This window comes from Leuciscus leuciscus (assembly GCF_965113295.1).
Source record: "Leuciscus leuciscus genome assembly, chromosome: 6".
Classification (NCBI taxonomy): Eukaryota; Metazoa; Chordata; class Actinopteri; order Cypriniformes; family Leuciscidae; genus Leuciscus; species Leuciscus leuciscus.
The window spans coordinates 3,890,021-3,912,664 of NC_138730.1; the positions used below are offsets into that span (position 1 = coordinate 3,890,021).

At 42.0% G+C, this 22,644-nt stretch overlaps 1 protein-coding gene across 5 annotated transcripts in view; it reads left to right on the plus strand.

Moving 5' to 3' along the window:
* The window catches only part of LOC309501909 (NACHT, LRR and PYD domains-containing protein 3-like), a gene marked incomplete at its 3' end in the record, with an annotated part of 371,524 nt that overhangs the window by 326,026 nt on the left and 22,854 nt on the right, over positions 1 to 22,644 (plus strand). For all 5 annotated transcript variants that reach the window (XM_082174165.1, XM_082174166.1, XM_082174167.1 and 2 more), the window contains 4 exons: positions 11,553 to 11,726; positions 12,439 to 12,609; positions 18,191 to 18,364; positions 19,001 to 19,174. In XM_082174165.1, the coding sequence (XP_082030291.1) occupies positions 11,553 to 11,726; positions 12,439 to 12,609; positions 18,191 to 18,364; positions 19,001 to 19,174 (693 nt within the window). The remainder of the gene's footprint in view (positions 1 to 11,552; positions 11,727 to 12,438; positions 12,610 to 18,190; positions 18,365 to 19,000; positions 19,175 to 22,644) is intronic.

The following is a 22,644-nucleotide window of genomic DNA, read 5'->3' on the forward strand; positions in this document are numbered from 1 at the left end:
TGTAAAACGCCGTGCGTGCTTGAGACATAACACCAAAGTCCCAAGGGCAGGTGCCCGGGGCTCATACAGTGCCTAATCACAAGGGACTCACAGAGAATCCGGGAAGAGGGGCTAGAATAGCATCATTCCTGTAATATAGAGCTCTGATAAGAGCATAATATATAAAGTGTTCCACACAGCCAGGGCGAACTCGGCCTGGACTGATAAATATGGGGGACTTACGCACTGCCCACAGAAGTATACAGACGATCAGTGATCGACGCTCTAGCAGTTTCAGCATCCTGAGCCAATAGCATCGGGCGGGCAATACTGAAAAATTAAACCGAGAGCAACCTAGCTTGTAAAGCGGGAACCTCGAGGTTATAAAACCTTATAAATGTAGACGGGGAGGCTCAGCCTGCCGCCATACAGATATCTTGCAAGGCAATCCCACTGGACCAAGCCCACGACGAGGCCATGCCTCTTGTGGAGTGCGCTGAATAGACTCTGTTTTGACGCAGCTAGTCCCTTAGAACGTCCGCTGAACAAAACAAAGAGCTGCTCCGTCTGTCTGAAAACAGATGAGCGAGACACATAGGCCCTTAACGCCCTGACCGGGCAAAGGAAGCCTGCGTCCCCTTCCTCTTCAGATACCGGTAGGGCCGACAGGGAGATAACCTGCGCCCTAAACGGTGTATTGAGGGATTTAGGAACATACACGTCGTGCTCACTGAGAGCGCTTGCAAATCCCCTATGCGCTTCACTGAAGCGAGAGCCAGAAGAAACACTGTTTTGAAAGACAAGAGTTTCAGGTCTATTGACTGTATTGGCTCGAATGGGGCACCTTTCATGGCTTCCAGAACCGTGGAAAGGTCCCAAACGGGAACTGAGGGTGGTCTGGGAGGGTTCAGCCTCTTAGCTCCTCTAAGGAAGCGAATGACCAGATCGTTCCTTCCTAATGACTGGCCAAGCGGTGGTTCAGCGAACGCTGCTATGGCCGCCACATAAACTTTGAGCGTGGATGGGGTTCTGCCCTGATCCAGAAGCTCTTGTAAAAAGGAGAGAACCTCCGGCACCCCACAGCGTGAGGGTGAAGTGCCACTCGCTGTACACCAGCTAGTGAACACAGACCACTTTGAGGAATAGAGCCGCCTCGTAGATGGAGCTCTAGCCTGTGTGATCGTGTTTAACACTCCCGCTAGGAGGTTAACGGGTACCCGTTGATGGCCCACACATGTAGGGACCAAAGCTCCGGGCGAGGATGCCAGATCGAGCCGTTTGCCTGCGAGAGGAGATCCCTCCTCACCGGTATCTGCCACGGGGCGGTACTCGTCAACTGCATCAGGACTGGAAACCAGACTTGGTTTGTCCAAAATGGGGCGACGAGTAGCACTGGGCATCCGCTCTCCCTGATTCGCTCTAACACCTGGGGTAGGAGGGTGACAGGGGGAAATGCATAGAGCGGGCAGTGGGGCCAGACGTGAGCCAGCGCATCCCTGCTCTTGGAGAAGAATTCCTGACAATGAGCGTTCTCTTGAGATGCAAATAGGTCTATTTCCGCTCTGCCAAATGTCCTCCATAGCATTTTGACTGTCTGTGGATGTAAAGACCATTCTTCTGTCGGCAGATTGTTTCTGGACAGTCTGTCTGGTCCCACATTCAGATGGCCGGGCACATGCGCTGCCCTGAGCGAGCGCAGATTGTGCTGAGCCCAGATCAGGAGGCGTTCCATCAGCCTGTGAAGGATTCTGGATCTGATACCTTCTTGGTGATTTATATAAGCCACCACTGACATGTTGTCCGAACGGACCAATACGTGGCGTCTTTTTATCTGGGGACAAAAGCGCCTCAGCGCGTTGTCGACTGCCATCATTTCCAGGCAGTTTATATGCAGAAGCTTCTCCCGTTCCAACCACTGGCCGAATGACGGTCTGCCCTCGAGCAGCGCTCCCCATCCCGAGGTTGAGGCATCCGTAGACACCACCTTCACACTCGAGGAAGTCCCCAGGCTTACACCTGACCGGTACCAGTCGGTCATTGTCCAAGGTTTCAGAGCTGCGATGCATTTCTGATCGACCTTAAGGCGCGCGAGACCGGAGGTCCAAGTTCTGCGCGGCGCGCGCGCTTTCAACCAATACTGCAGCGGGCGCATGCGAAGCAGACCCAGCTGAAGCACCGAGGATGCTGAAGCCATGAGACCCAGCATCCTTTGAAACTTTTTGAGCGGGACTAAAGCGCCGTGGCGAAAAATCTCTGTCATGCGCTGAATACTTAGTCTGCGCTGCGGCGACAGCTGTGCTGTCATAGACAGCGAGTCCAGATCTGTGCCCAGAAAATATATTTTCTGACTGGGAGACAGCGAACTCTTCGCCCAATTGACTGTGAGACCTAAATTCTCGAGGTGATCGAGTAATATGGTCCTGTGTTCTATGAGCTCCGACTGTGATCGAGCTAGAACCAGCCAATCGTCCAAATAATTCAGCACTCGTATGCCTCGGAGCCTGAGGGGTGCGACCGCTGCATCCATGCACATCGTGAATACGCGAGGTACCAGGGATAGGCCAAATGGCAGGACTGTGTACTGATATTTCCATTTTACATTTACATTTATTCATTTAGCTGACGCTTTTTATCCAAAGCGACTTACAATTGCTATATATGTCAGAGGTCGCACGCCTCTGGAGCAACTAGGGGTTAAGTGTCTTGCTCAGGGACACATTGGTGTCTCACAGTGGATTCGAACCCGGGTCTCTCACACCAAAGGCATGTGTCTTATCCATTGCGCCACCACCACCCCTGGCCCTCGAAGGCGAATCTCAAAAATCGCCTGTGACGTAACGCTATTTGTATTTGAAAATAAGCGTCTTTCAGATCTATCGACATGAACCAGTCCCCTTGGCAATTTTGCGAGAGGATTTTCTTGGTCGTGAGCATTCTGAACCGTCGTTTCAGAAGTGCTTTGTTTAGTCGTCTTAGATCTAGAATGGGTCTGAGACCCCCGTCTTTTTTGGGTACCAGAAAATATCTGCTGTACATGCCCCCTTCGCTCTGAGCTTGTGATAAGGGTTCTATAGCCCCTTTCCTCAGTAACTTCGCTATTTCGGCTCGAAGTAGGTGTGCTACTTCCTTTTTTACCGTAGTATCGATTTGCGCCGCCTTGCGTTGCGGGCGTCGACCGAACTGTAGCGAATAGCCTCTTTCTATAATGTTCAGCACCCACTCTGATACCCCGGGGAGCTCTGCCCACGCTTTCGCGTGAGTGGCTAGGGGTAGAATGATATCTGGGCTCTGGTCGCGACCTAGTGGCGAGCGGAGAGCAACGGTGTGCTGTAACATGAGCGCCGCGTTTGCAGCGTGTGAGACTGGGGGCGCGCGGATCACAGCGGGCAGCCTGCCCGCGCTCAGTTCTCCTGCAGCGGTGTGCTGAGAGAGAGCGAGCGTGGTGAGCCCCGTGGGGTTTAATATGTCCGTGAGCGAATGAGGGCGCGGGACAATGGGCCCATCCATAACGCTGAGAACACCGTCTGTTTGTGCAGACTGTATGTGTGTTGGTTTCGTTTTTACAGAAACCGTGAGACATGTAGCATGTAGTGTTTGCGGGCACTGGGACATGGGCACAATCACTACATTTGGTGCACAACCGACATGAGTCGATTTTATTTGTGCGGGCCGTGTGTGGCGGGCCGTGTCTGTGTGTAGGAATGGGCACTGGGCAGTGGGCATTTTTACTACACTCATAACACCATCGGCCGTGGCCGGAATACCAGAAAATACACTCTTTTTGGGATTTATCTGGGTCGCCGTAAAAACGGCGTTTGTGTGCAGGCAAGCGGGCTGTGCTGCCGACTTGTTTACTGCAGAATAAGCTGGAACAGTCGCAATTACTGGAACTGAGTGAGCGAAAATTTTCGGTGGAAGTCCGGCCGCAGCGGGACTTGAACACCGTCGCTTCCGTAGACTGGCTTGGAAGACTTAGAGGCCTCGGGCTTTACCTCAATCTTCGGCCGTGGCCCACGCGGCGGGGGGCGGCGGCCGGCGGAGCGAGAGCGCGGTCTAGGGGTGGGCGATATGGCAAAAATTTCATATCACGATTTTTTTCAGGAAAATCACGATTAACGATTTTATCACGATTCTTTTTATGTTGGTTTATGTTACTATTTTGTGACTGAGCATTACAGCCAATCTAATGTCCATATTTTAAAAACAAAGCCTTAGGTAACAAAAAAATGGCAGACAGGGGCGAAGATAAATATATTTGTCATTATTTTCTTTGTTATTAAATATTAAGATCAAAGATACACATTACACATACACAACTTAATATACAAATTAAATAGGCTAAACAGTGCTTTACGTTTTCAGCTACAGCAGGTGTATTTAACAGTAGCATTGAAGAAAGTAATTAAATGAACAAATATGAAAATAAAACAAAACAGACTTCACTGTATAATTTATACTTGATACAATTAAAGCTACTATTAAAGTTATCAGTCAAGAGCAGTGAGTGATTTTCTCTTTGCATTTTGTTGTTTTATTAAAATTATCATAAATTAAAATTATCATAATTTACTCTCTCAAGTTGTTTTAAACTCGAATAAGTTTCTTTCTTCTGTTGAAAATAAAAGTTATTTGGAAGAATGTGGGTAACCAAACAGTTGATATACCCCAGTGACTACCATAGTATGTTTTTCTCCTATGGAAGTCAATGGGGACCAGCTATACTGTTTTGATAGCCACATTCTTCAAAATATTAATATTAGAAAAATATTAGAAACTATTAGAAGGAAATTAAAACAGGTTTGGAACAACATTAGAGTGCGTAAATTATGAGAGAATTTTTATTTTTGGGTGAACTATCCCTTTAAGGACAAGCGGCAGCGTGTTTACTATTGCTACTGTCTCTTTAAGAGCTGCACGCGACGCGTCTAATATACACGCATTTGACAAGCAGATTTTCTCTCAATTTTCTCAAGTTTGCTTTCACTTTAGATATAACCGACTTTGTTTATGTAAACCTTGTGTGTATTTAACAGTATAAGCACAATAAGACTCGAAAGATAACTTAGAGCAGTATTCAGGCGCTGGTAGCCAGGCTTTTAGTGCATGTGAGCTTCACATGTACGCGCTGAGAAACGCACACGTTAGAACAGCGCATCAGCACGCGAATTAAATGTTTAACCGACAAGGCACTAAAGCACATGCAAATTGTGAACTTTTGTGAACTGCAGTCCCGTTCCGCTGCGTTAACATTTGATCTGAATATACGTCGCGTTGTTCAGTATGTTGGGACAGAGGCGCCAGAACAGATATAATGCACGATTCTACGATATTTCTTTAAAAGCAGATCGTGGAGACATTTTAATCGTCCACGATCAAAAATCGTCATATCGCACACCCCTAGCGCGGTCTCTGATCCCTGGTCTGTCGGCGCTGTGGGGCGGCGGCAGCTGAGGGTTGCGGCTGGGAGCTGCGAGCAGACGGCTGTTTAGAGCGACCTGCTGCGGAGCTTGAGCGCTTGGGCAGGAAATGTTTCATGGCCTGCGATGTCTTCTGAACCTCGGCGAATCTGTCTGCGAAGTCCTTGACAGACGATCCGAAGAGGCCAGCGGGGGAGACGGGGGCGTCGAGAAACGCAGAGCGCTCCGAGTCCGACATCTCCGAGAGCGTTAACCAGAGGTGTCTCTCAGCAACGGTGAGAGAAGCCATGTTCCGCCCCATGGCCTGCGCGGCGGATTTAGTGGCGCGAAGGGCGAGATCCGTCGCGCTCCTTAAATCCGGTAGGCTCACAGCTTCCGGTCCTTCCTCGTCCATTTTGCGGAGAAGGTTGGCCTGGAAGACCTGGAGTATGGCCATTGAGTGAAGCGCCGAAACAGCCTGCCCGGCGGCGGTGTAAGCGCGACCGTGCAAAGCTGAGGTAGTGCGGCAGGATTTTGATGGCAGCGCCGTCTTAGCACGCCGTCCAGCAGAGGGCGGGCAAAAATGGGCGCCTACCGCTTCCTCGACGGGAGGAAGAGAGTGGTACCCTTTGTCCTTAGCACCGTCGACTACAGAGAATGCTGCGGACACGGGAGCACGCACTCTGGCTGAAAAGGGAGCGCTCCAAGACTTAGCGACCTCTTCATGAAGCTCAGGAAGGAAGGGGGCTGGTCTTGAAGGCTGCGAAGTACGGTCCCTTTGCAGAAAACAGCCGTCCAGGCGGTTGAGTGCAGGCTGCTGGGGCGTCGACCACTCAAAGCAGAGGCTCTCGACGGCCTGCTCGAGCAGACGCATAAGCTCCGCCTCAATGCTGGCTCTCTTCCCAGAGGGCGGGTGAGAAGATGGTGCGAGGTCCGCGGAGCTCGACCAGTCCTCACTGCCCGACGCTAGGATAGAGCAACTGTCGTCCTCCACCCGTACGGCTTCCCCGTAATCCTCAATGGCGAAAGCGGCGGCAGACGGCGGACAGCTTTCGCGGGATGGAGGAGGTTCGGGGACCCGCTGAGCGAAGACGCAGCTTTGAGAAAGAATGCTCGGCAAGTCCGCAGAGTCACCATAGACATTAACTCGCAGTGAGGGCAGCCGCCCTCGGCGAGCGCGATAGCTGCGTGATCCTCACCCAGGCAGGAAACATGGTGGTCCCCGTCGCTGAGTGGAGCTCGGCATGAGCCGCAGGATGAACGAGGCATCTTGAAAAAGACGCTTCGTGCTCTTTTAGAGGAAATAAGTGTGCGTGTCGCAGCGGCGAACACACAGACAGCAATGAAAAGGATATAGATACGCCGGAAAGCGTCAGCAGGAACGGCGACTGAAGGCGGCGAGTTGTCGGCCGGCAGCTTTAGATGCAGATAAATCCCGCTGGGTGCTTGATTCAGACGGCGCGGCTTCCTCTCAGGATCCAGCGATGCGTAGGCTCGCTGAAGAGATGAAAAACTGACCAAACCAGCCTCTCTGGGCCGTATTTATAGCCCTAGCCCCACCCGCTTTCGGCGGGACATGACGTAATGGGCGCGAAGCACCCTCATTGGTTATGACGTCATGAGGGGCCTCTGTCGATAGGCTGGTGCAGTTGCCGCAGAGCAGCCAATGGGCGCGCGAGCTGTCTCGCCCATGTCTGCATGCTGCTGCAATGCGTTTTACATTATTGCAAAATTAAGGATAATTTTTGGCTTCAATATCTCGAGGAAAAGAGGTTTTCCCCTAGCGTAAGATACTTACGCAAGTACGAGAGAACCTCTCGTAAGAGAACGAACAGTATTTATATCGTTTTTACCTCTTGAACACAGCCACGTCCAAGTGATCTGAGGGCGCGTGCGCATCCTGCTGTGTGACGTGTGCGCAGACTGGTGCATAGATATATACACTAGATGTCACCTTGGCTATGGTTTCTTTCCAATGAACTGCAGTATCCAAGGCGACATCTAGTGTATATATCTATGCACCAGTCTGTGCACACGTCACACAGCAGGATGCGCGCGCGCCCTCAGATCACTTGGAAAATTGAGTAATTTGTAATTTCAAAATTGAAACTACTGCGGAGAAAAAGACACCTACATCTTGGATGCCCTTGTGGTAAGCTAAAACATACCAAAATTTTATTTCAAAGTGAACTATCCCTTTAAACTAAACTATTCCTGTTCTATCTCTATACAGCATATATTCTCTGGCTCTGTGGGTATTATTGTCCGACTCCGAGTCGAAATGAACACCACTACTGAGAGTTTCTGTTTTGATATTATCAGATGAGATTGTCCTGGCTCTTAGCGCAAGCTCGTGAGGCTCCGCCCCCTGGGCCGGCAGCAGCAGTTAATTTGCATTTAAAGGGATACACACTAAAACAGCGCGTTTTTCTGAGCCCCAAAAAATGACAATTGAAACATGCTGTAAAAAATTTTCTGTTGGGTATTTTGAGCTAAAACTTAACATACACACTCTGGGGCCATCAGAGACTTATTTTACATCTTGTGAAAAGGGGCATAATAGGTGCCCTTTAATTTTCAAATTTTCCGACCATTTTCAGGTTACTTGTGGATCATTCAGATCACAGACTTTCAGACCTGTACAGTTGTAAGACTGGATAAACTAGAAGAACTGGAAGAGAGGGCAACTCTCTGAGAAAACAAAGGAAATTAACATTTGAACTCTCTTGCTATATTACCATCCCCATTCGAGACACGATCACACTTGAGTTGATCACCTCCCAATTTACACATCATTCCCTCAACTTCTGTCCCCAGTAAATCTGGGATGGTGATTAATGCAAATTAATGGAAAAGAGGTTTCTGCCTTGGTCTGAGTGTTTAGGAGATGCTGAAGAAGGCTTGTGGCGATTTGTAACTCAAATTAGCCCGTGATGCAGAGTGTATGCAGGCACTCCGCATCATGTATTTTATAATGTCAGGTTCGCATCTTCTCTCTTTATTCCAGAGCATTAGATGTTTTGTATGTATTACCTTTGAACTGATTATGTAATTGGCATGATACATTTACCTGACATAATAAATTGTTACATTTGATTTTATTCCGACTGACTCTGAAATTGTTTTCCCAAGTAGATTAAACAGATTTGTATGTTACCGCAAGTTTTGCGTCAGATTAGTGACGACTAATATTTTGGTGCTAATTCAAGTGTACGTGTTTTGCAAAGACAAGAAGTGAATTTCCATTTAGGGCTGCAAAATGCTGCTTGACCAACCTAAATCTGGGTGTGTCTTACCTCTGTTTTAATTTAATGTTACTTTAGATAAGTGTACTTGGGAAACCACGGCATGGCCAATCCAAAACTATTATAAGACAAGTAAAGTTTGTTGACCTATATCTGTAGTAGTGGCTATACCTCTACTGAAGAAAACGTTACTTTAATTTCAAGTGTATGCAATCACAGGGGCTATACCAAAGTATCTTTGATTGTGTAAGCGTGAATGTGACCGATCTCAGGTATATAGCAATTACCTCTGTTTAGTGACCGAAGCTGGCGAGATTGTGATCGTGAGACCCACGTTAACCCTCTGAGGTCGACAAACGCGCCCGCGCGTTTTGCTGGATTTTTTTCAGTTCAGTTCAAAAGAAATTAATTTTGCTCTGTTGACTATGATATTACAAGCAAGTTTCATACATCAATCGATTCTGTTAAATGTGTATTATTTTTGTGTATACTCACAATAAAAACAAACTGTTGTGCTTTTTGCCAAATAAAGAAAAATAAACGTGATGCGAGTTCTGCCTTCTCTCTGTCAGTGAAGACCATTCTGAAACGCGTCCGAAAATGAACAATAACTCAACGAATACTGAGTCAAACAGGCATACAGTCACACAGGCATGAAGCTTGAATTCTCTTCTTTAAAATGAGGTAATTTATATAAAGAAAAAATATTCTCATCTTGTGAAATCTGTGTTAAAAGAGCGATTCCAGTCGAGCTCATTAGAGCTCATTCAAAGGTAATGTGACTCCGCCCACGGAGAGCGCGCGCTATTCAAACGCAAATTACTGAGGCAAACCTGTGAATGCCCCCCATATCAGCTCGAGGAAACACAAGTTTAATCATATCATTGTAGCCTACGTGTTTACACCATCTGGCAGCGCTGTGAGGAATAATAATAACGGAAAATCTACCTCAGAGTGCGGGTATTGCAGGAGAGAGGATCCGAATATGTAGTAAGTTTTTTTTCCTTCTCAAGTTAATCGCGTTTCTGTGAATGAATGAACGGCAGCCGCAGAGATGTGCGCTGTTTATCACAGCTCGCAAAAAGACAGTTTAAATTTAAATTGCGTCTCTGTGTGAATGAATGATGATGTTTTAGCAAACTGTATTGCTATACTGAGATGAGTAAACTGAAAATTAACAATTATATGCCCTAATATTTCATAAAAACAACGTTACAGTCAGGCGTTTCTGTTTGTGAATGAATGTTTCGGTTTTAGCAAACTGTATTGCTATACTGAGTAAAAATCGACTGAAATGTTGAAATAAAATGTATTTGTATAAGCAACGTATTAAACTGCAAATTAACATTTATATTTCTTATAATAAAAATGAAAGACCTATGTTACAGACATATGAAAGACAACATTTTGTTGATTAGTTTTGGATAGATTATACATTTTTACTGTAAAATATCTGCCAACTCAAATAAGCTTTTGTTTGCCAATATTTGCTCATGTTAAATATAGTATGTTTTGTCAAAAATAAAGTAATCAAATAATCAATCAAATCCTTAACTTTGAAATATGTATGATAAAATGTATACTTTAGTTTTTACAAAGAAAGATTACACTTGAATTGTTGTTGTAATTGTAACCTTTTTAATAAAAAAATATATTTACAAGGTAGATGTAAACAAACTATTAAAAGGTAAATATAAGCCTTTTCTTTAAATAATTTTTATTGTGTTTTATTAGTGACAAATTTGGGGAGAGGATAAATATTCCAAAACTGAAAATACAGTATGAGAATTAACTGCACAATTACTAGACATGTTTTCCTTGGATATTATAGGCCAAATTGCAAGCACAATATGTGGAAAAATAAAAAAGAATTGAGATGCTTCCAACTGTTGCTCTTGCATTCTTGTGGCTCAGTGACTCACCTGAATGAATGGCTAATTAAGTATGCAGGCCCCATTGTCTCCTAAGGTGTGAACCACTAAATATGCATGATCGTTGACGCCCACTCCGCATATTGCCTTTCCAAACAGAAAGTGCTTTGCAAAATTCAAATCAATGTATTGTGTTATGTGAATGATAAGGGCAGGATGATTTTCACATCATTTTGAAGAAAAAACACTAGGCAATGACATCTATTAGACAAAAGTCTTATTGGCACATATTTAGTATGTGTTTTATGGCCTTATTTCAGAAACTTTAGTTTTTAGTTTTTTCAATAACCACGCATAAACATTATTCTCTCAAAAATGCAGACATGTACATTCTTGTTGCTCACATATTATGGTAGCCCTGTTTGTGCTAAATAGAGTGTAATTATACCTTTGCCATTAATATGTTTATAAGCAACTGAAAAAAGCACAAATGTCAGGGCATGTCAGAACATCTCAAGGACACCAAAAACCCCTCAGACCTCAGAGGGTTAAACAAGGCGTGAGGACCTCTGAGCGACATAGCTTCCTAATATGAACGGGTAAAATATAAATAAAGTGTTAAATAGAACAACCAAATGTATTGCTAAACTATTATTTAATTGGCCAATAACCAATTGGCAATCTAACTTAAATTCGAGGTTGTGATAAAATGGAGTCAGGTATAAAATGGAGTCAGATAAAAGCTTAAATGGAATTAAATTACTTTGCCACGCGGAAAGACAGTAACACGCAGAGACCTTCACCCGTTCTGGCGGAAACCCCCATTTGGACCGATAAACGGGTTTACACAGTTTTACATAATTGTAATCTCGAAAGTGATGTTGATGTCTAACATATTAAAGATTTCTGTGCCTTTTGTTTGCCTCCATATTCAGTTGTCAGATTTTGCAACTAACTTTCAATGCATTTGTACAAAGAACAAAATAAAGTTCAAGTTTAAGGATTTATATTGTTCGGGGTTTAACTGATTAATCAGCTGAATGCTTTCATTCCTGTTCTAGACTCTCTAACTGCAGTGTGACAGAAGAAGGTTATAAAGCTCTGGCTTCAGCTCTGAGATCAAACCCTTCACACCTGATAGAGCTGGATCTCACAGGAAATGATCCTGGACAATCAGGAGTGAAGAAGCTCAATGATTTACTACAGGATCCAGACTGTCAACTGAAGACACTGAGGTGAGATGGGATCAAATAATTAACTAAATTAGTTATATGGAGGCTGAATATTCATAACTAATATATTATTTTAGCTATACAATTAGCTTGACAATTTGTTGCATCAAAATGATCAAGATCAGATAGAATGCTGCAGGTTCTGTCATGATGATGATAACCGTCAACACAGTTTAGTTGTGATACGAGCTAAAGGTCAAATAGACATTATGGGTCAGTATATGGGCTGCTATTCTGGAGTATACCTTGATAAAATAAATAAAGTTTTATTTCTGTGCACACTTCTCATCAAAATTGTAGATAACCTTTTAGTGAAATAGTTTTCTGAACACAATAGTTTTCCATCAAGCCCAGATTCACTGCATCTCTCTACAGCAGGTCTATGAGTCTCCAGATGTTCACAAACATGCAGTTTCACAAGCCAGTTTTCTCTGTGCTGACGTTTCTCACTTCTCCTGCTCAAAAGCCAGAAAGATCTTAATTTCACACTCTGTATTCATACTGAAAACCATGATCTAGTGAGATTTTGCCCTTCTGCTCTGTTAGACGTTTCTGCTCTTATGAGTTTGTTTTAGGACTGAGTGTCGCTCTAGTTTCTTTTAAATTTACATGTATTTGTGTATTTAAATGTTCAAAGAAAAAAAAAATGTATCGTATCAATCATTTTTGTAATGCAATGGACATTTAGTTGAGAACTGAATTGACTCTTCTGCAGGTTTTTGAGTCCTGCTGCAGAGGAAGCCTGTCAGTATGTGAATAGAGTTGTGGGTAAAAACCTGTTACTCCAGAAAGAGCTGAATCTGAGTAAACATGAACTAGGAGACACACGAGTGAATCAGATCGCTGCTCTACTGCAGGATAAACACTGTCAACTCAACACACTGACGTGAGTATTGCTAATTTATTCATAATATTACTTTACTTTTAGTTGTAATGTTAGCTGATGATAATATTTTCTCACTTGTTTGAATCAGAGCAGGTTTTTCCTCAGCGTCACACAGAGCCACAACAATTTAAAGTAATAAAATTAAATAGCAAATTAAAAACACACAATTAAAACGTAATATCAAGCTTTATTTAAATATTTGGTTAAGACAGACAGTCTCATGATTTCAGTAAATGAGGCTTAGTTACGTCATAACTGTATCAAATTGTTTGGAAATGTAAATGGTTCACCACTGGGGGCGATGATCTCTGTGAACCCATGAATCATGCAAATTCACTGAGATTGAACAAGTGTCTGTGGGTTTAATCTGATCTCTGATCAGTTTTATACATTTGTAGATGTTTTAATTAGACATTAGTATAATTGAAAAGAATAATAGTAGTTTATAGTATATTGGCCTGTTTAGCTGAGCCATCCATAAAATAAACAAAACATGCACTGAAAATTTATAAAAGAGCACATTTTATACAAACACTTGATATTTAATCATATTAGATGATTAGTTAATTGCATTTCATAGATTTTACTTTCAATAAAACATTTGTAATGGGTTTGTAGAAGGTGTTTTTATGCAGTTTTTGGCCTGAGTTTTTGGCCAGCGTGTGTCGTCTCTTAGACTAACACTTCAAAACAGTGAATCATTTTGTGAAGAAATTGGTTTAATTGATTTGAAGCTTTGAAAAGCTTTGTTTCTCCCCTCTGAACGCAAGTGCAGCTTTATTCAAATAAACGTGAACAAAAAAACAAAAAAAAACAAAGACTTGAGTGAGAAACATGAAGGTCACCAACAGCAGTTACAGGGAACAAAGCCAGACAGAAGACAATGGTAACATGAAGGCAGGGCCGTACGCAGGATTTTATAAAGACTGAGGTCCCAAAATCAGTGGTGGAAAGAGTACAAAATAATTGTACTTAAGTAAAAAGTATTGCTACTTAAGTAATAATTTACTTGAGTACAAGTAGAAGTACTGAAAAATATTATGACTCAAGTAAGAGTAAATAAGTAGTTTGCTTAAAACGTAACTACGTTACAAAGAATCTTAAACATGAGAATCAGGTTAAATGTTGCAATGAATGATCCACACTACAGAATTGAAATGCAGAAACTTTATGCTTATTGTTGACAAAACACAATCACTTATTCCAAACAGGAATGAGTAATGATTCAATGATTATTTTGCATAGATGTTGCATTTCAATCAAACGCCAATGCAATCCTTCTGTGTCCAGAGGCATATGAGCAATATGTATGAGCATCAAAGATCAGTTTCAGCAACTTGTTTCTTTCCTGAATTAATCAATGTTTTTGGACTAATCAGTTCAATTAATGGTTCAATTGCTCACTCATAAAGACAGTCACGTGTCGCCCCCTTCTGGCTTAATGATGCAAGTTGCACAAACACAGACAAGTGGAGTAATACAGTGAAAAGTCCCAGTGCTGATACTGGTGCAATATTCGAACACATTCGAGGTATACAAATATATATTTATACAATAATACTATTATGGAAATATATTTAATAGGTGCTTGTGCTGTTAAATTGAGCTTATAGTTTCCGCTGTAATAGCGAAGAACATATATCTGTGTTAAATATGAATCCATTTTAATAATGCTAATCTCACCCTGGGTACAGTATGCAATACCTGCTCTTCCTCTCTCATCTCCATCACATTCTCTCTTTCTTCTTCTCTCAGTCTCCTCATCTTGACCTGTAAATCTTCCCTTCCCAAAGCTGAGCTTTGATTGATACAGTCTTTGCAAACTGATTATTTCTGTGGGTTGTTTAAAACTTCTATTGTAAAACAGCTGTTTAGTTTCGCTGCTTACATCATATCTCACACTTTATGAGCGTTAACTGAAGCGTGTCGTGAAGCGTTGTGCTGGAATTCGCGCTCGACTCGCAGCTTCTGTGAACATAAGGCTTTACTTTGATTTGATTGGTCATCTCAAACATTTTGACATTGACGAGTGTTGTTAGTCTGCTGAAGCAGCTCAGATGAGGTCGTTTATCGTGGTGATGTGCAATATCATTACAGCACCAAAGTAGAATTAATATTAGGCAATTATTTCACAAATTTCATTCATCAACCATGTAACGACAATGACTATGACATGCGGTCACATGCTGTTCAAATTAGTAAATCCTGATCTCCAAACAGACAACGAGTGTCATGGCGTCTCCAAGTCTGCTTGAACGGTGAAAATTGCATCTTTGTGGCTCCCCCGAGGGACATTTGAGTCACATAAGGAAACCCTGTTTTCTTAGAATCCCCTCTAAAACCCCCATTTCAGCATGGACTCCCTGTGACTTTTCACAGACTCGTGACATTCCACACACACACACATACACACACACACCAACATCCTTTAATGTATGTAACTCAGACATGTATCTGAACTTCCTGTATGTATGTGTGATTAATGTTGTTTTGATCATATAGTTATGATCTTCGAATGTTTGGATCTGAAATGTATTTTTGAAGAATGTTCTCCCAGTAGAATCGCATCCCGTAACCCGAGCTCATTGGCAGGTCATAAAATTTGACCACAGAGCTATCCAGCCCTATGCATGAGATAACAGGGTCGCAACATTCCAACACACACACATACAAACACACTCTGGACTGTGAAACAGAAACCCCCTACAGAAAAGGACTTTTACCCATAAAGTCACTCTTAAAGGTACTAAATATATAAATTTGTGTGTTAAGAGGTGTGTGTAAACCATAGGAAAGCATATGTCCTATTTGTAACATTAATAGAACCACTATTGCCTATACAAATGCATAATAATGTATCTTTGCATGGCTACAATGCCTAGATTCTATTTTTGATATCTCTGTAATCCTCTCCAGCTAACGGAGTTGAATTCCGATAGCAGAATTCAGTGATGCGCATTGTTTTATAAGTTCATATGCCTGGAGAAAATCCTCTCAAGTTAAAGTCAATCATGACTCATTCGAGTGGGCGTGTCTAACCGGACAAAGGAATCTTCCCGCTCGAAAAATCTCGACAGCTGATTCGTCCTACACGAAGGAGGGGACGGCACAGTAGACACTGATAAAAGTCCAGACCTTCAGTTATCTTCGCTCTCATCTCTTCCAACTCAACTCATCCAACTTCTCTGGACCCTCTTCCTCGGCGCAGCGCTTCTCCAAAGGAACATCTGGAGGAGGCCCTGGCCTTCTCCATCGAGCGAGCACATGTTCGAGTCGTAGCTGCGTCCTTTGCAACAAAGACTGTAAACCTCTCCCATCCCGGGAGATGAACCTTATTTTCCGGTAACGTTAAATTCAAGTGAGCCTTTACATCGTTTTTCGAAACGACCCAGAAGAAGAAGCTAGACGCAAACCAGCCGGACACGCGCATGCGCGCGTCCCCTTTTCAGCATCACACTGAAAGAGTACCACATCTCGCAAGTATCTTTCTCTCTAACAGCTGATTCCTGGTGTTTAGCTTGTAGGTCTGCGAATTAAGTTACCCTCTATCTCTTAACTTTTTATTTCTTTCTATCTTTCTTTCTTTCATTTCATTTTCATTCTGATCACGTCATGTTTGTTTAAATGTTTGTTTGTTTTATCGTTTGCATTTTACGTACGTTTATATTTGTAGCTTATAATCTCTAGCGTGTGCCATTTTATTAATAAACCCATTTATACTTTTAACTGTCTCTGTGTTTGAAAACCCACTTTTTATAAAGTCAATGAAACAAAAGATCTATAAAGCTACAGGCTCTATATTATAAAACTACTTTGAGTAGTTTTAATTTATAAACCCAAAGAGGTTTTGTCTTCGTGGCCAGAAGATAAACTTTCTTGGAGTTTTGTAAACAGGAATACTTCTTCTTAACTGTAATGATCAGACAGTACAGAACGAGGCATTTCCTATAATTGATAAAGTAAATGCATATGCGATTTATGAATTATGACCATGAGTTATAAATATTAATATTGCCAAAATTCCCTATATTCTTGAGCTAATTCGCATTAACCCAGAGGCATTTACCCTTACAACCATATATTGCCCCTTTTCAGTGCTGCGCTCGTTGTCTTTTGACTTCCAGTCTGCATTTTCACAGCGATCTTGCGTATTTATAAATTAACGGCTCGTTTTAAAATCTCCCCGGTCTACTGACATTTAAGACATCTGCTTAAAACATTACCATGCTCATGATAACTTTCATTAACTCTACAATAAGTAAATCCACTTCACAAGCTAATTACTCCTCGACAGTGATACCATAGAAATATATAGAGCGACCGCAACAGAAGTTCAAAGACAATATTCTAAAGATGCTGCGCACTTGTTTCACTGGCGCATAAGGTCTATACACGTCGAAAAATGACCAAGGTCTGGACCTCAGTGGTGTGTACGGCCCTGCATGAGGGCTAAATATACACACAGACACTATTAAGCACACAAGAAACACCTGAACACAATGAGCCACATTTGTCCCAGTGAGCAAACCAAAGGTGACATTGACACGAAAGAACCTTAAAGTGTCATGACACCCTGTTTTAGCTGGTCATTCACACAGAGCTGGAAAAGTCTGAGGAAATAACAACCAAAAAAACACAGACCTGCAACACACTCATTATACAGATACATCAATATTAAAATATGACTGCAGAGGGGTAAAAAAAATGGATCTGAAGGCACCTCGATGCATTTTAAAAATATAACCCTAGATAACACACTCACAAGAATGAGGGAGAATTGCAGAAGAATGTTTAAAAGATTTAATAATATTTTCATAACATTTATGAGCACTATAGTCTATGAGTCTGAACAAACGACACGCGTCAGTTTAACACAGAAATAATAAAGACATAGTTTTGTCCATTGTTCTTTTAATTGTCGTCTACATCATTGTTTTCTGTGTATCAGAATAATCCAATAATCCGGCTGACGTACAGAATCGCTCTCTCCAGCCCCGGCAGCCAATCACACGCTCCGAAAGCACGCTTCTACCTCACATTCAGCCAATCACACGCTCTGAAAGCACGCTTCTACCTCACATTCAGCCAATCATACACTCCGAAAGCACGCTTCTAACTCACATTCAGCCAATCAAACGCTCCGAAAGTACACTTCTACCTCAGAGACCGTGATGTCGCTTCCACTTCACTTTTCAGCCTGGAAGAACCAAATTGCTCAGAAAAACACAAAAATAACCAATTTCCACTTATTGGTAATACTTATGAGTGCTTTTATTATTTTCAGTGATGTGCAGCCTGTACATATCTGTTCACATCTCCAAAAATGTGTTTTAGGGGGTTTCATGACCCTTAAAAATATATATGAAATTAATGTGTAAACTAACATTAATAGATCAAGAATACCTTTGTATTGTTACTATGTTGGTAGTATATTTAAATGAACAATGTGTAGTCTTTCTCTGTGTTACCTGAACCTGGATATCCCTGTTTATTTGTCAGAAAAAGTCTGCTGGATGAAGCTAAACACGTTAGTTTGATAATCATAAATCTGATTCATTTTCTTTTCTCTTTCTGTCTTCAGTCTGAGTGATTGCAGTATTACAGAGAAACAGAGTCTCATCCTGACTTCAGTTCTGAAATCAAACCCATCACACCTGAGAGCGCTGGACCTGAGCGGGAATAAACTAGGGGACTCAGGAGTGAAGCACTTATGTGCCGTACTGAAGGATTCACACTGTAAACTGGAGAGATTGAGGTCAGTCACATTCACAGACAAGAATCAAAATGCTTAAAATCACTTTAGTTTAGACTTTAAAGTTTAGTTTAGTTATCACTTTAGTTTAAACTTAAAAGTTTAAACTAAAACTCTTTATACACAATATCTGACAGTGAGTCTGAGTTCACATAATATTTCTGCAAGCATGTTCACCTTATTATTTTGTGATCTGGTGAAATAAAGATTAATATCTCTCTTAACCACGGAGGGCAGTCGTGGCCTAGTGGTTAGGGAGTTGAACTGGTAACCCAAAGGTTGCTGGTTCGATTCCAGAACCGGTGGGAAATGACTGAGGTGCCCTTGAGCAAGGCACCTAACCCCTAATCGCTCCCCGGGCGCCACACAAAGGCTGCCCGCTGCTCTGGGTGTGTGTATCCATGTTTGCAGTGTGTGTGTGTTAACTACTCACTACTCTGCTCCTAATGTGTGTGCATTAACTTGGATGGGTTAAATGCAGAGGTCAAATTCCAAGTATGGGTTACCATACTTGGCCGTCACGTGTCACTTTCACTTTCCTCTGTCTGTTTTATTTTCTGATGAAGATGATATGATTTTACAGAATAAAGAGTTTTCTTTTCTTCTGTCTTATTTTCTGCTCTCTCTCTGCTAATGTAGTTTAAGATGCTGTGATATGACAGATGAAGGTTGTTCTGATGTGACTTCAGCTCTGAAATCAAACCCGTCACACCTGAGAGAGCTGGACCTGAGCGGGAATAAACTAGGAGACTCTGGGGTGAAAAACTTCGGTGATCTACTGATGAACCCACAATTCAAGCTGGAGAAACTACAGTTAGTATCATTATACTGTACAGCAATTACAGTGTGACTGAAGTTTATTTATTTGAAGACAGCAGGGCTTATGTTTCATTGTTTATAGCAGTGCACTTTCTGGGTTTTCTCTATTGGTCACATTTTCATGTGTTTTTTATCTAGATAGTAATTGTTTAATTTCCAGCATCTGATACAATGTACTGATTGTGTACATGCAGAAATCTGCCTTTTCAACAGAGAATAAAGAAGAGAGACGTCAAATAAATAGTTAAAAATGAAAGAGAAGAATCCGTATCTTCCAGCACACAGAACTAGTGTGACTGGGTTTCAATACAGACTATTGGAAACGTCTCGGGTTACATATGTAACCCTTGTTCCCTGAGAAAGGGAACGAGACACCGCGTGACATAGCGTGTGACGGCATATATGGATGTGTACAAAAGCACGCCGGCACACAGAAAAGTAAGCTTTGCTATGAAGCAAGTCGCTCCAGGCGGGGTGAGGCGTGGCGAACTGACGTAGTGTCTCGTTCCCTTTCTCAGGGAACAATGGTTACATACGTAACCCGAGACGTTCCCTTTCGAGGGAACTCGAACTTCGTCGGTGACGACACTATGGGAACGAGATACCCACTATGCCACGACGAAACCCCACCTGTCCAGTGTGAAGCAGTCTCCAGGCACAACTAGGACAAGAGCACTCGTGTGCCGGATGTAGAGGGTAGGTCCAGACTATAGAATGTCATGAATGTGTGCGGAGTGGCCCAGCCAGCCGCCTCACATATGTCATGGATAGGAGCCTCTGAAAGGAGGGCTCTAGAGGATGCCATGCCTCTGGTAGAGTGAGCCCTCACGGCCACAGGTGAAGACAAATTGCGCACCTGATAGGCCAGGGATATAGTCCGAAGAATCCAATTGCTGATGGTTTGCTTAGAGGCGGAGAGCTCCTACTTAGGGTACCCGAAACACACCAGCAACTGGTCCGCCTTCCTCCACTGTGAAGACCTCTGAATATATATATATATATATATATATATTAGGGCTGGGGGTATTAACGCGTTAATCTTTGCGATTCATTTGAGATGTTTAACTCGTAAAAAAAAAATAACGCAATTAACGCAGCACTTTTTTTTTGCCTCGTTTTAATGATTTCCTGTTGCGGCTGCTATTGTAGCACTTTTTTATTGCTATTGTTCGGCGATCAGGTTTCATTCTCGCGCAGCTTTCATGAGCGGGTCTTTTCCACTCCGTGTGTGCGCCGCCGCACTCTCCGTTCCGTGTGTGTGTGTGTGTGTGTGTGTGTGTGTGTGTTGACGCGCTGCGCTCTCTGTATGGAAGTAGAATAATGTCAAATGTTTTTGAAATAAAAAGCCTGTTGAATTGCACTACTTGAAAAAAAATAGGCATTGCATTAACCATGCTTGCATTTTAATGCATTGTATTTTTAGTGCTTACATTTTTATGGGCTGAAATTCAACATGGTTGAATATTTAAGCTGTGAATATTTCAATTAAAAACATTTCAAACACCTTTTTATTATTAAAAATTCAATAATCCATATTCACCTTTCATATTTCACTTCCAAAATATTCAAACTGTTTAAAAATACAACCAATAATATTCAACAGGCAATTTTCGGTCCATTTTATTTCGCTTTGCAAATTCGCTTCCACAAATTCAGTGGTTCAAATTCGACAGTAAATTCAACATTGATGTCCAGGAACTGCAGGAAAAGCAGTAGATTGCCGAGCATACTCTCCATCTGCTGTTAGTCTACCTCACCATCAGATGGTGCAAAAGCGCTTGTTGAAGACCAGCAACAGTTAGAACAAGTCATTCATTCATAAAACTCATTTACAGCAATGTAAGTGTATTTGTGATTATTATGACGGCTGTTTTATGTTAAATTCAGTGTCTTCACGGTTACTTTACCTGTCTAGCCTACATGCATCTTTCTCTACCGTGAACGAGATTATAATGTTATTCCCCGATGCGGATATACAGATCCAATGTTACATTTTTTAGGTTGACATATATTTCTCTTGGTTGTTTAGTTGCTATAACTTTATATTGTGGCGATGTGCTGCATGCAGGCTATTAGGGTTTCCCTCAATACTTAAGGATTCCCCTGCTGGACATATACAACGCTTAACGTAGCTTAATGGACTACAGTGATGTAAAAGACCAAACTCGCAGGCAAACAGATGGACTCAGAATAACGCGCAAAGCTTAATGCTGAGCGTTTCCCAGTGATAGACTGGCATAAAGTTGGCTTGATGTTGGACATTCGCACATTTAGGGAGCGTCTCTAAAGTGTATACGACTTTGGTATACACGTTTCTAACTCCGATAGCATTTGAATAGAACGACTTACAGTCATAAAACCAACTGTAAAGTGTTCATTTAGTGTCAGGCATAATGCGCACCCTTTGGATTTTTGATATTTATTCAAATAAATTTAAGTTTGCTATTGAAGTTAGAAATGTGTATGCCAATGTTGTATGCAACTTTAGAGACGGTCCCTAAATGTGCGAATGTCCAATGTCAAGCCAATTTTTACATTTAGTCATTTAGCAGACGATTTTATCCAAAGCGATTTACAGTTAAACTAACAATAGGAGGACAATATGCAAGTGTTGTGACAGTTTAAGCTAATGCAATACACGTATGCATACTATATATATATAATGTATGTGTTGATTTTATGCCAGTATATCACGAAACGCTCAGCATGAAACTTTGCGCGTTAAGTTCATATTCTGAGTCCATCTTCTTGCCTGTAGCCTATATAATAGCCTACAGCCTACTTCCCTAATAAGGTGCAAGATTGGTCTTTCATATCACTATCAACGGAAGGGAAATCCTTGAGTATGAGGTATTGAGGGAAACCGATTATAATCCTGTTCATGGTAGAGAAAGCTGATGACATGTAGAATACACAGGGAAAGTAACAATGAAGTTATTGAATGAAACATAAACACAGCTTTTGTGTGTTTATCATCTTTTCCGCATATACTGACACAGATAATCATTTTCATTTTATGAATGAATGTCTTCGTCAACAACAAGCGCTTTTGCACCATCTGATGGTGAGGTCGACTAACAGCAGATGGAGAGTATGCTCGGCAATCTTCTGCTTTTCCTGCAGTTCCTGGACGTCAATGTTGAATTTACTGTCGAATTTGAACCACTGAATTTGTGGAAGCGAATTTGCAAAGCGAAATAAAATGGACCGAAAATTGCCTGTTGAATATTATTGGTTGTATTTTTAAACAGTTTGAATATTTTGGAAGTGAAATATGAAAGGTGAATATGGATTATTGAATTTTTAATAATGAAAAGGTGTTTGAAATGTTTTTAATTGAAATATTCACAGCTTAAATATTCAACCATGTTGAATTTCAGCGCATAAAAATGTAAGCACTAAAAATACAATGCATTAAAATGCAAGCATGGTTAATGCAATGCCTATTTTTTTTCAAGTAGTGC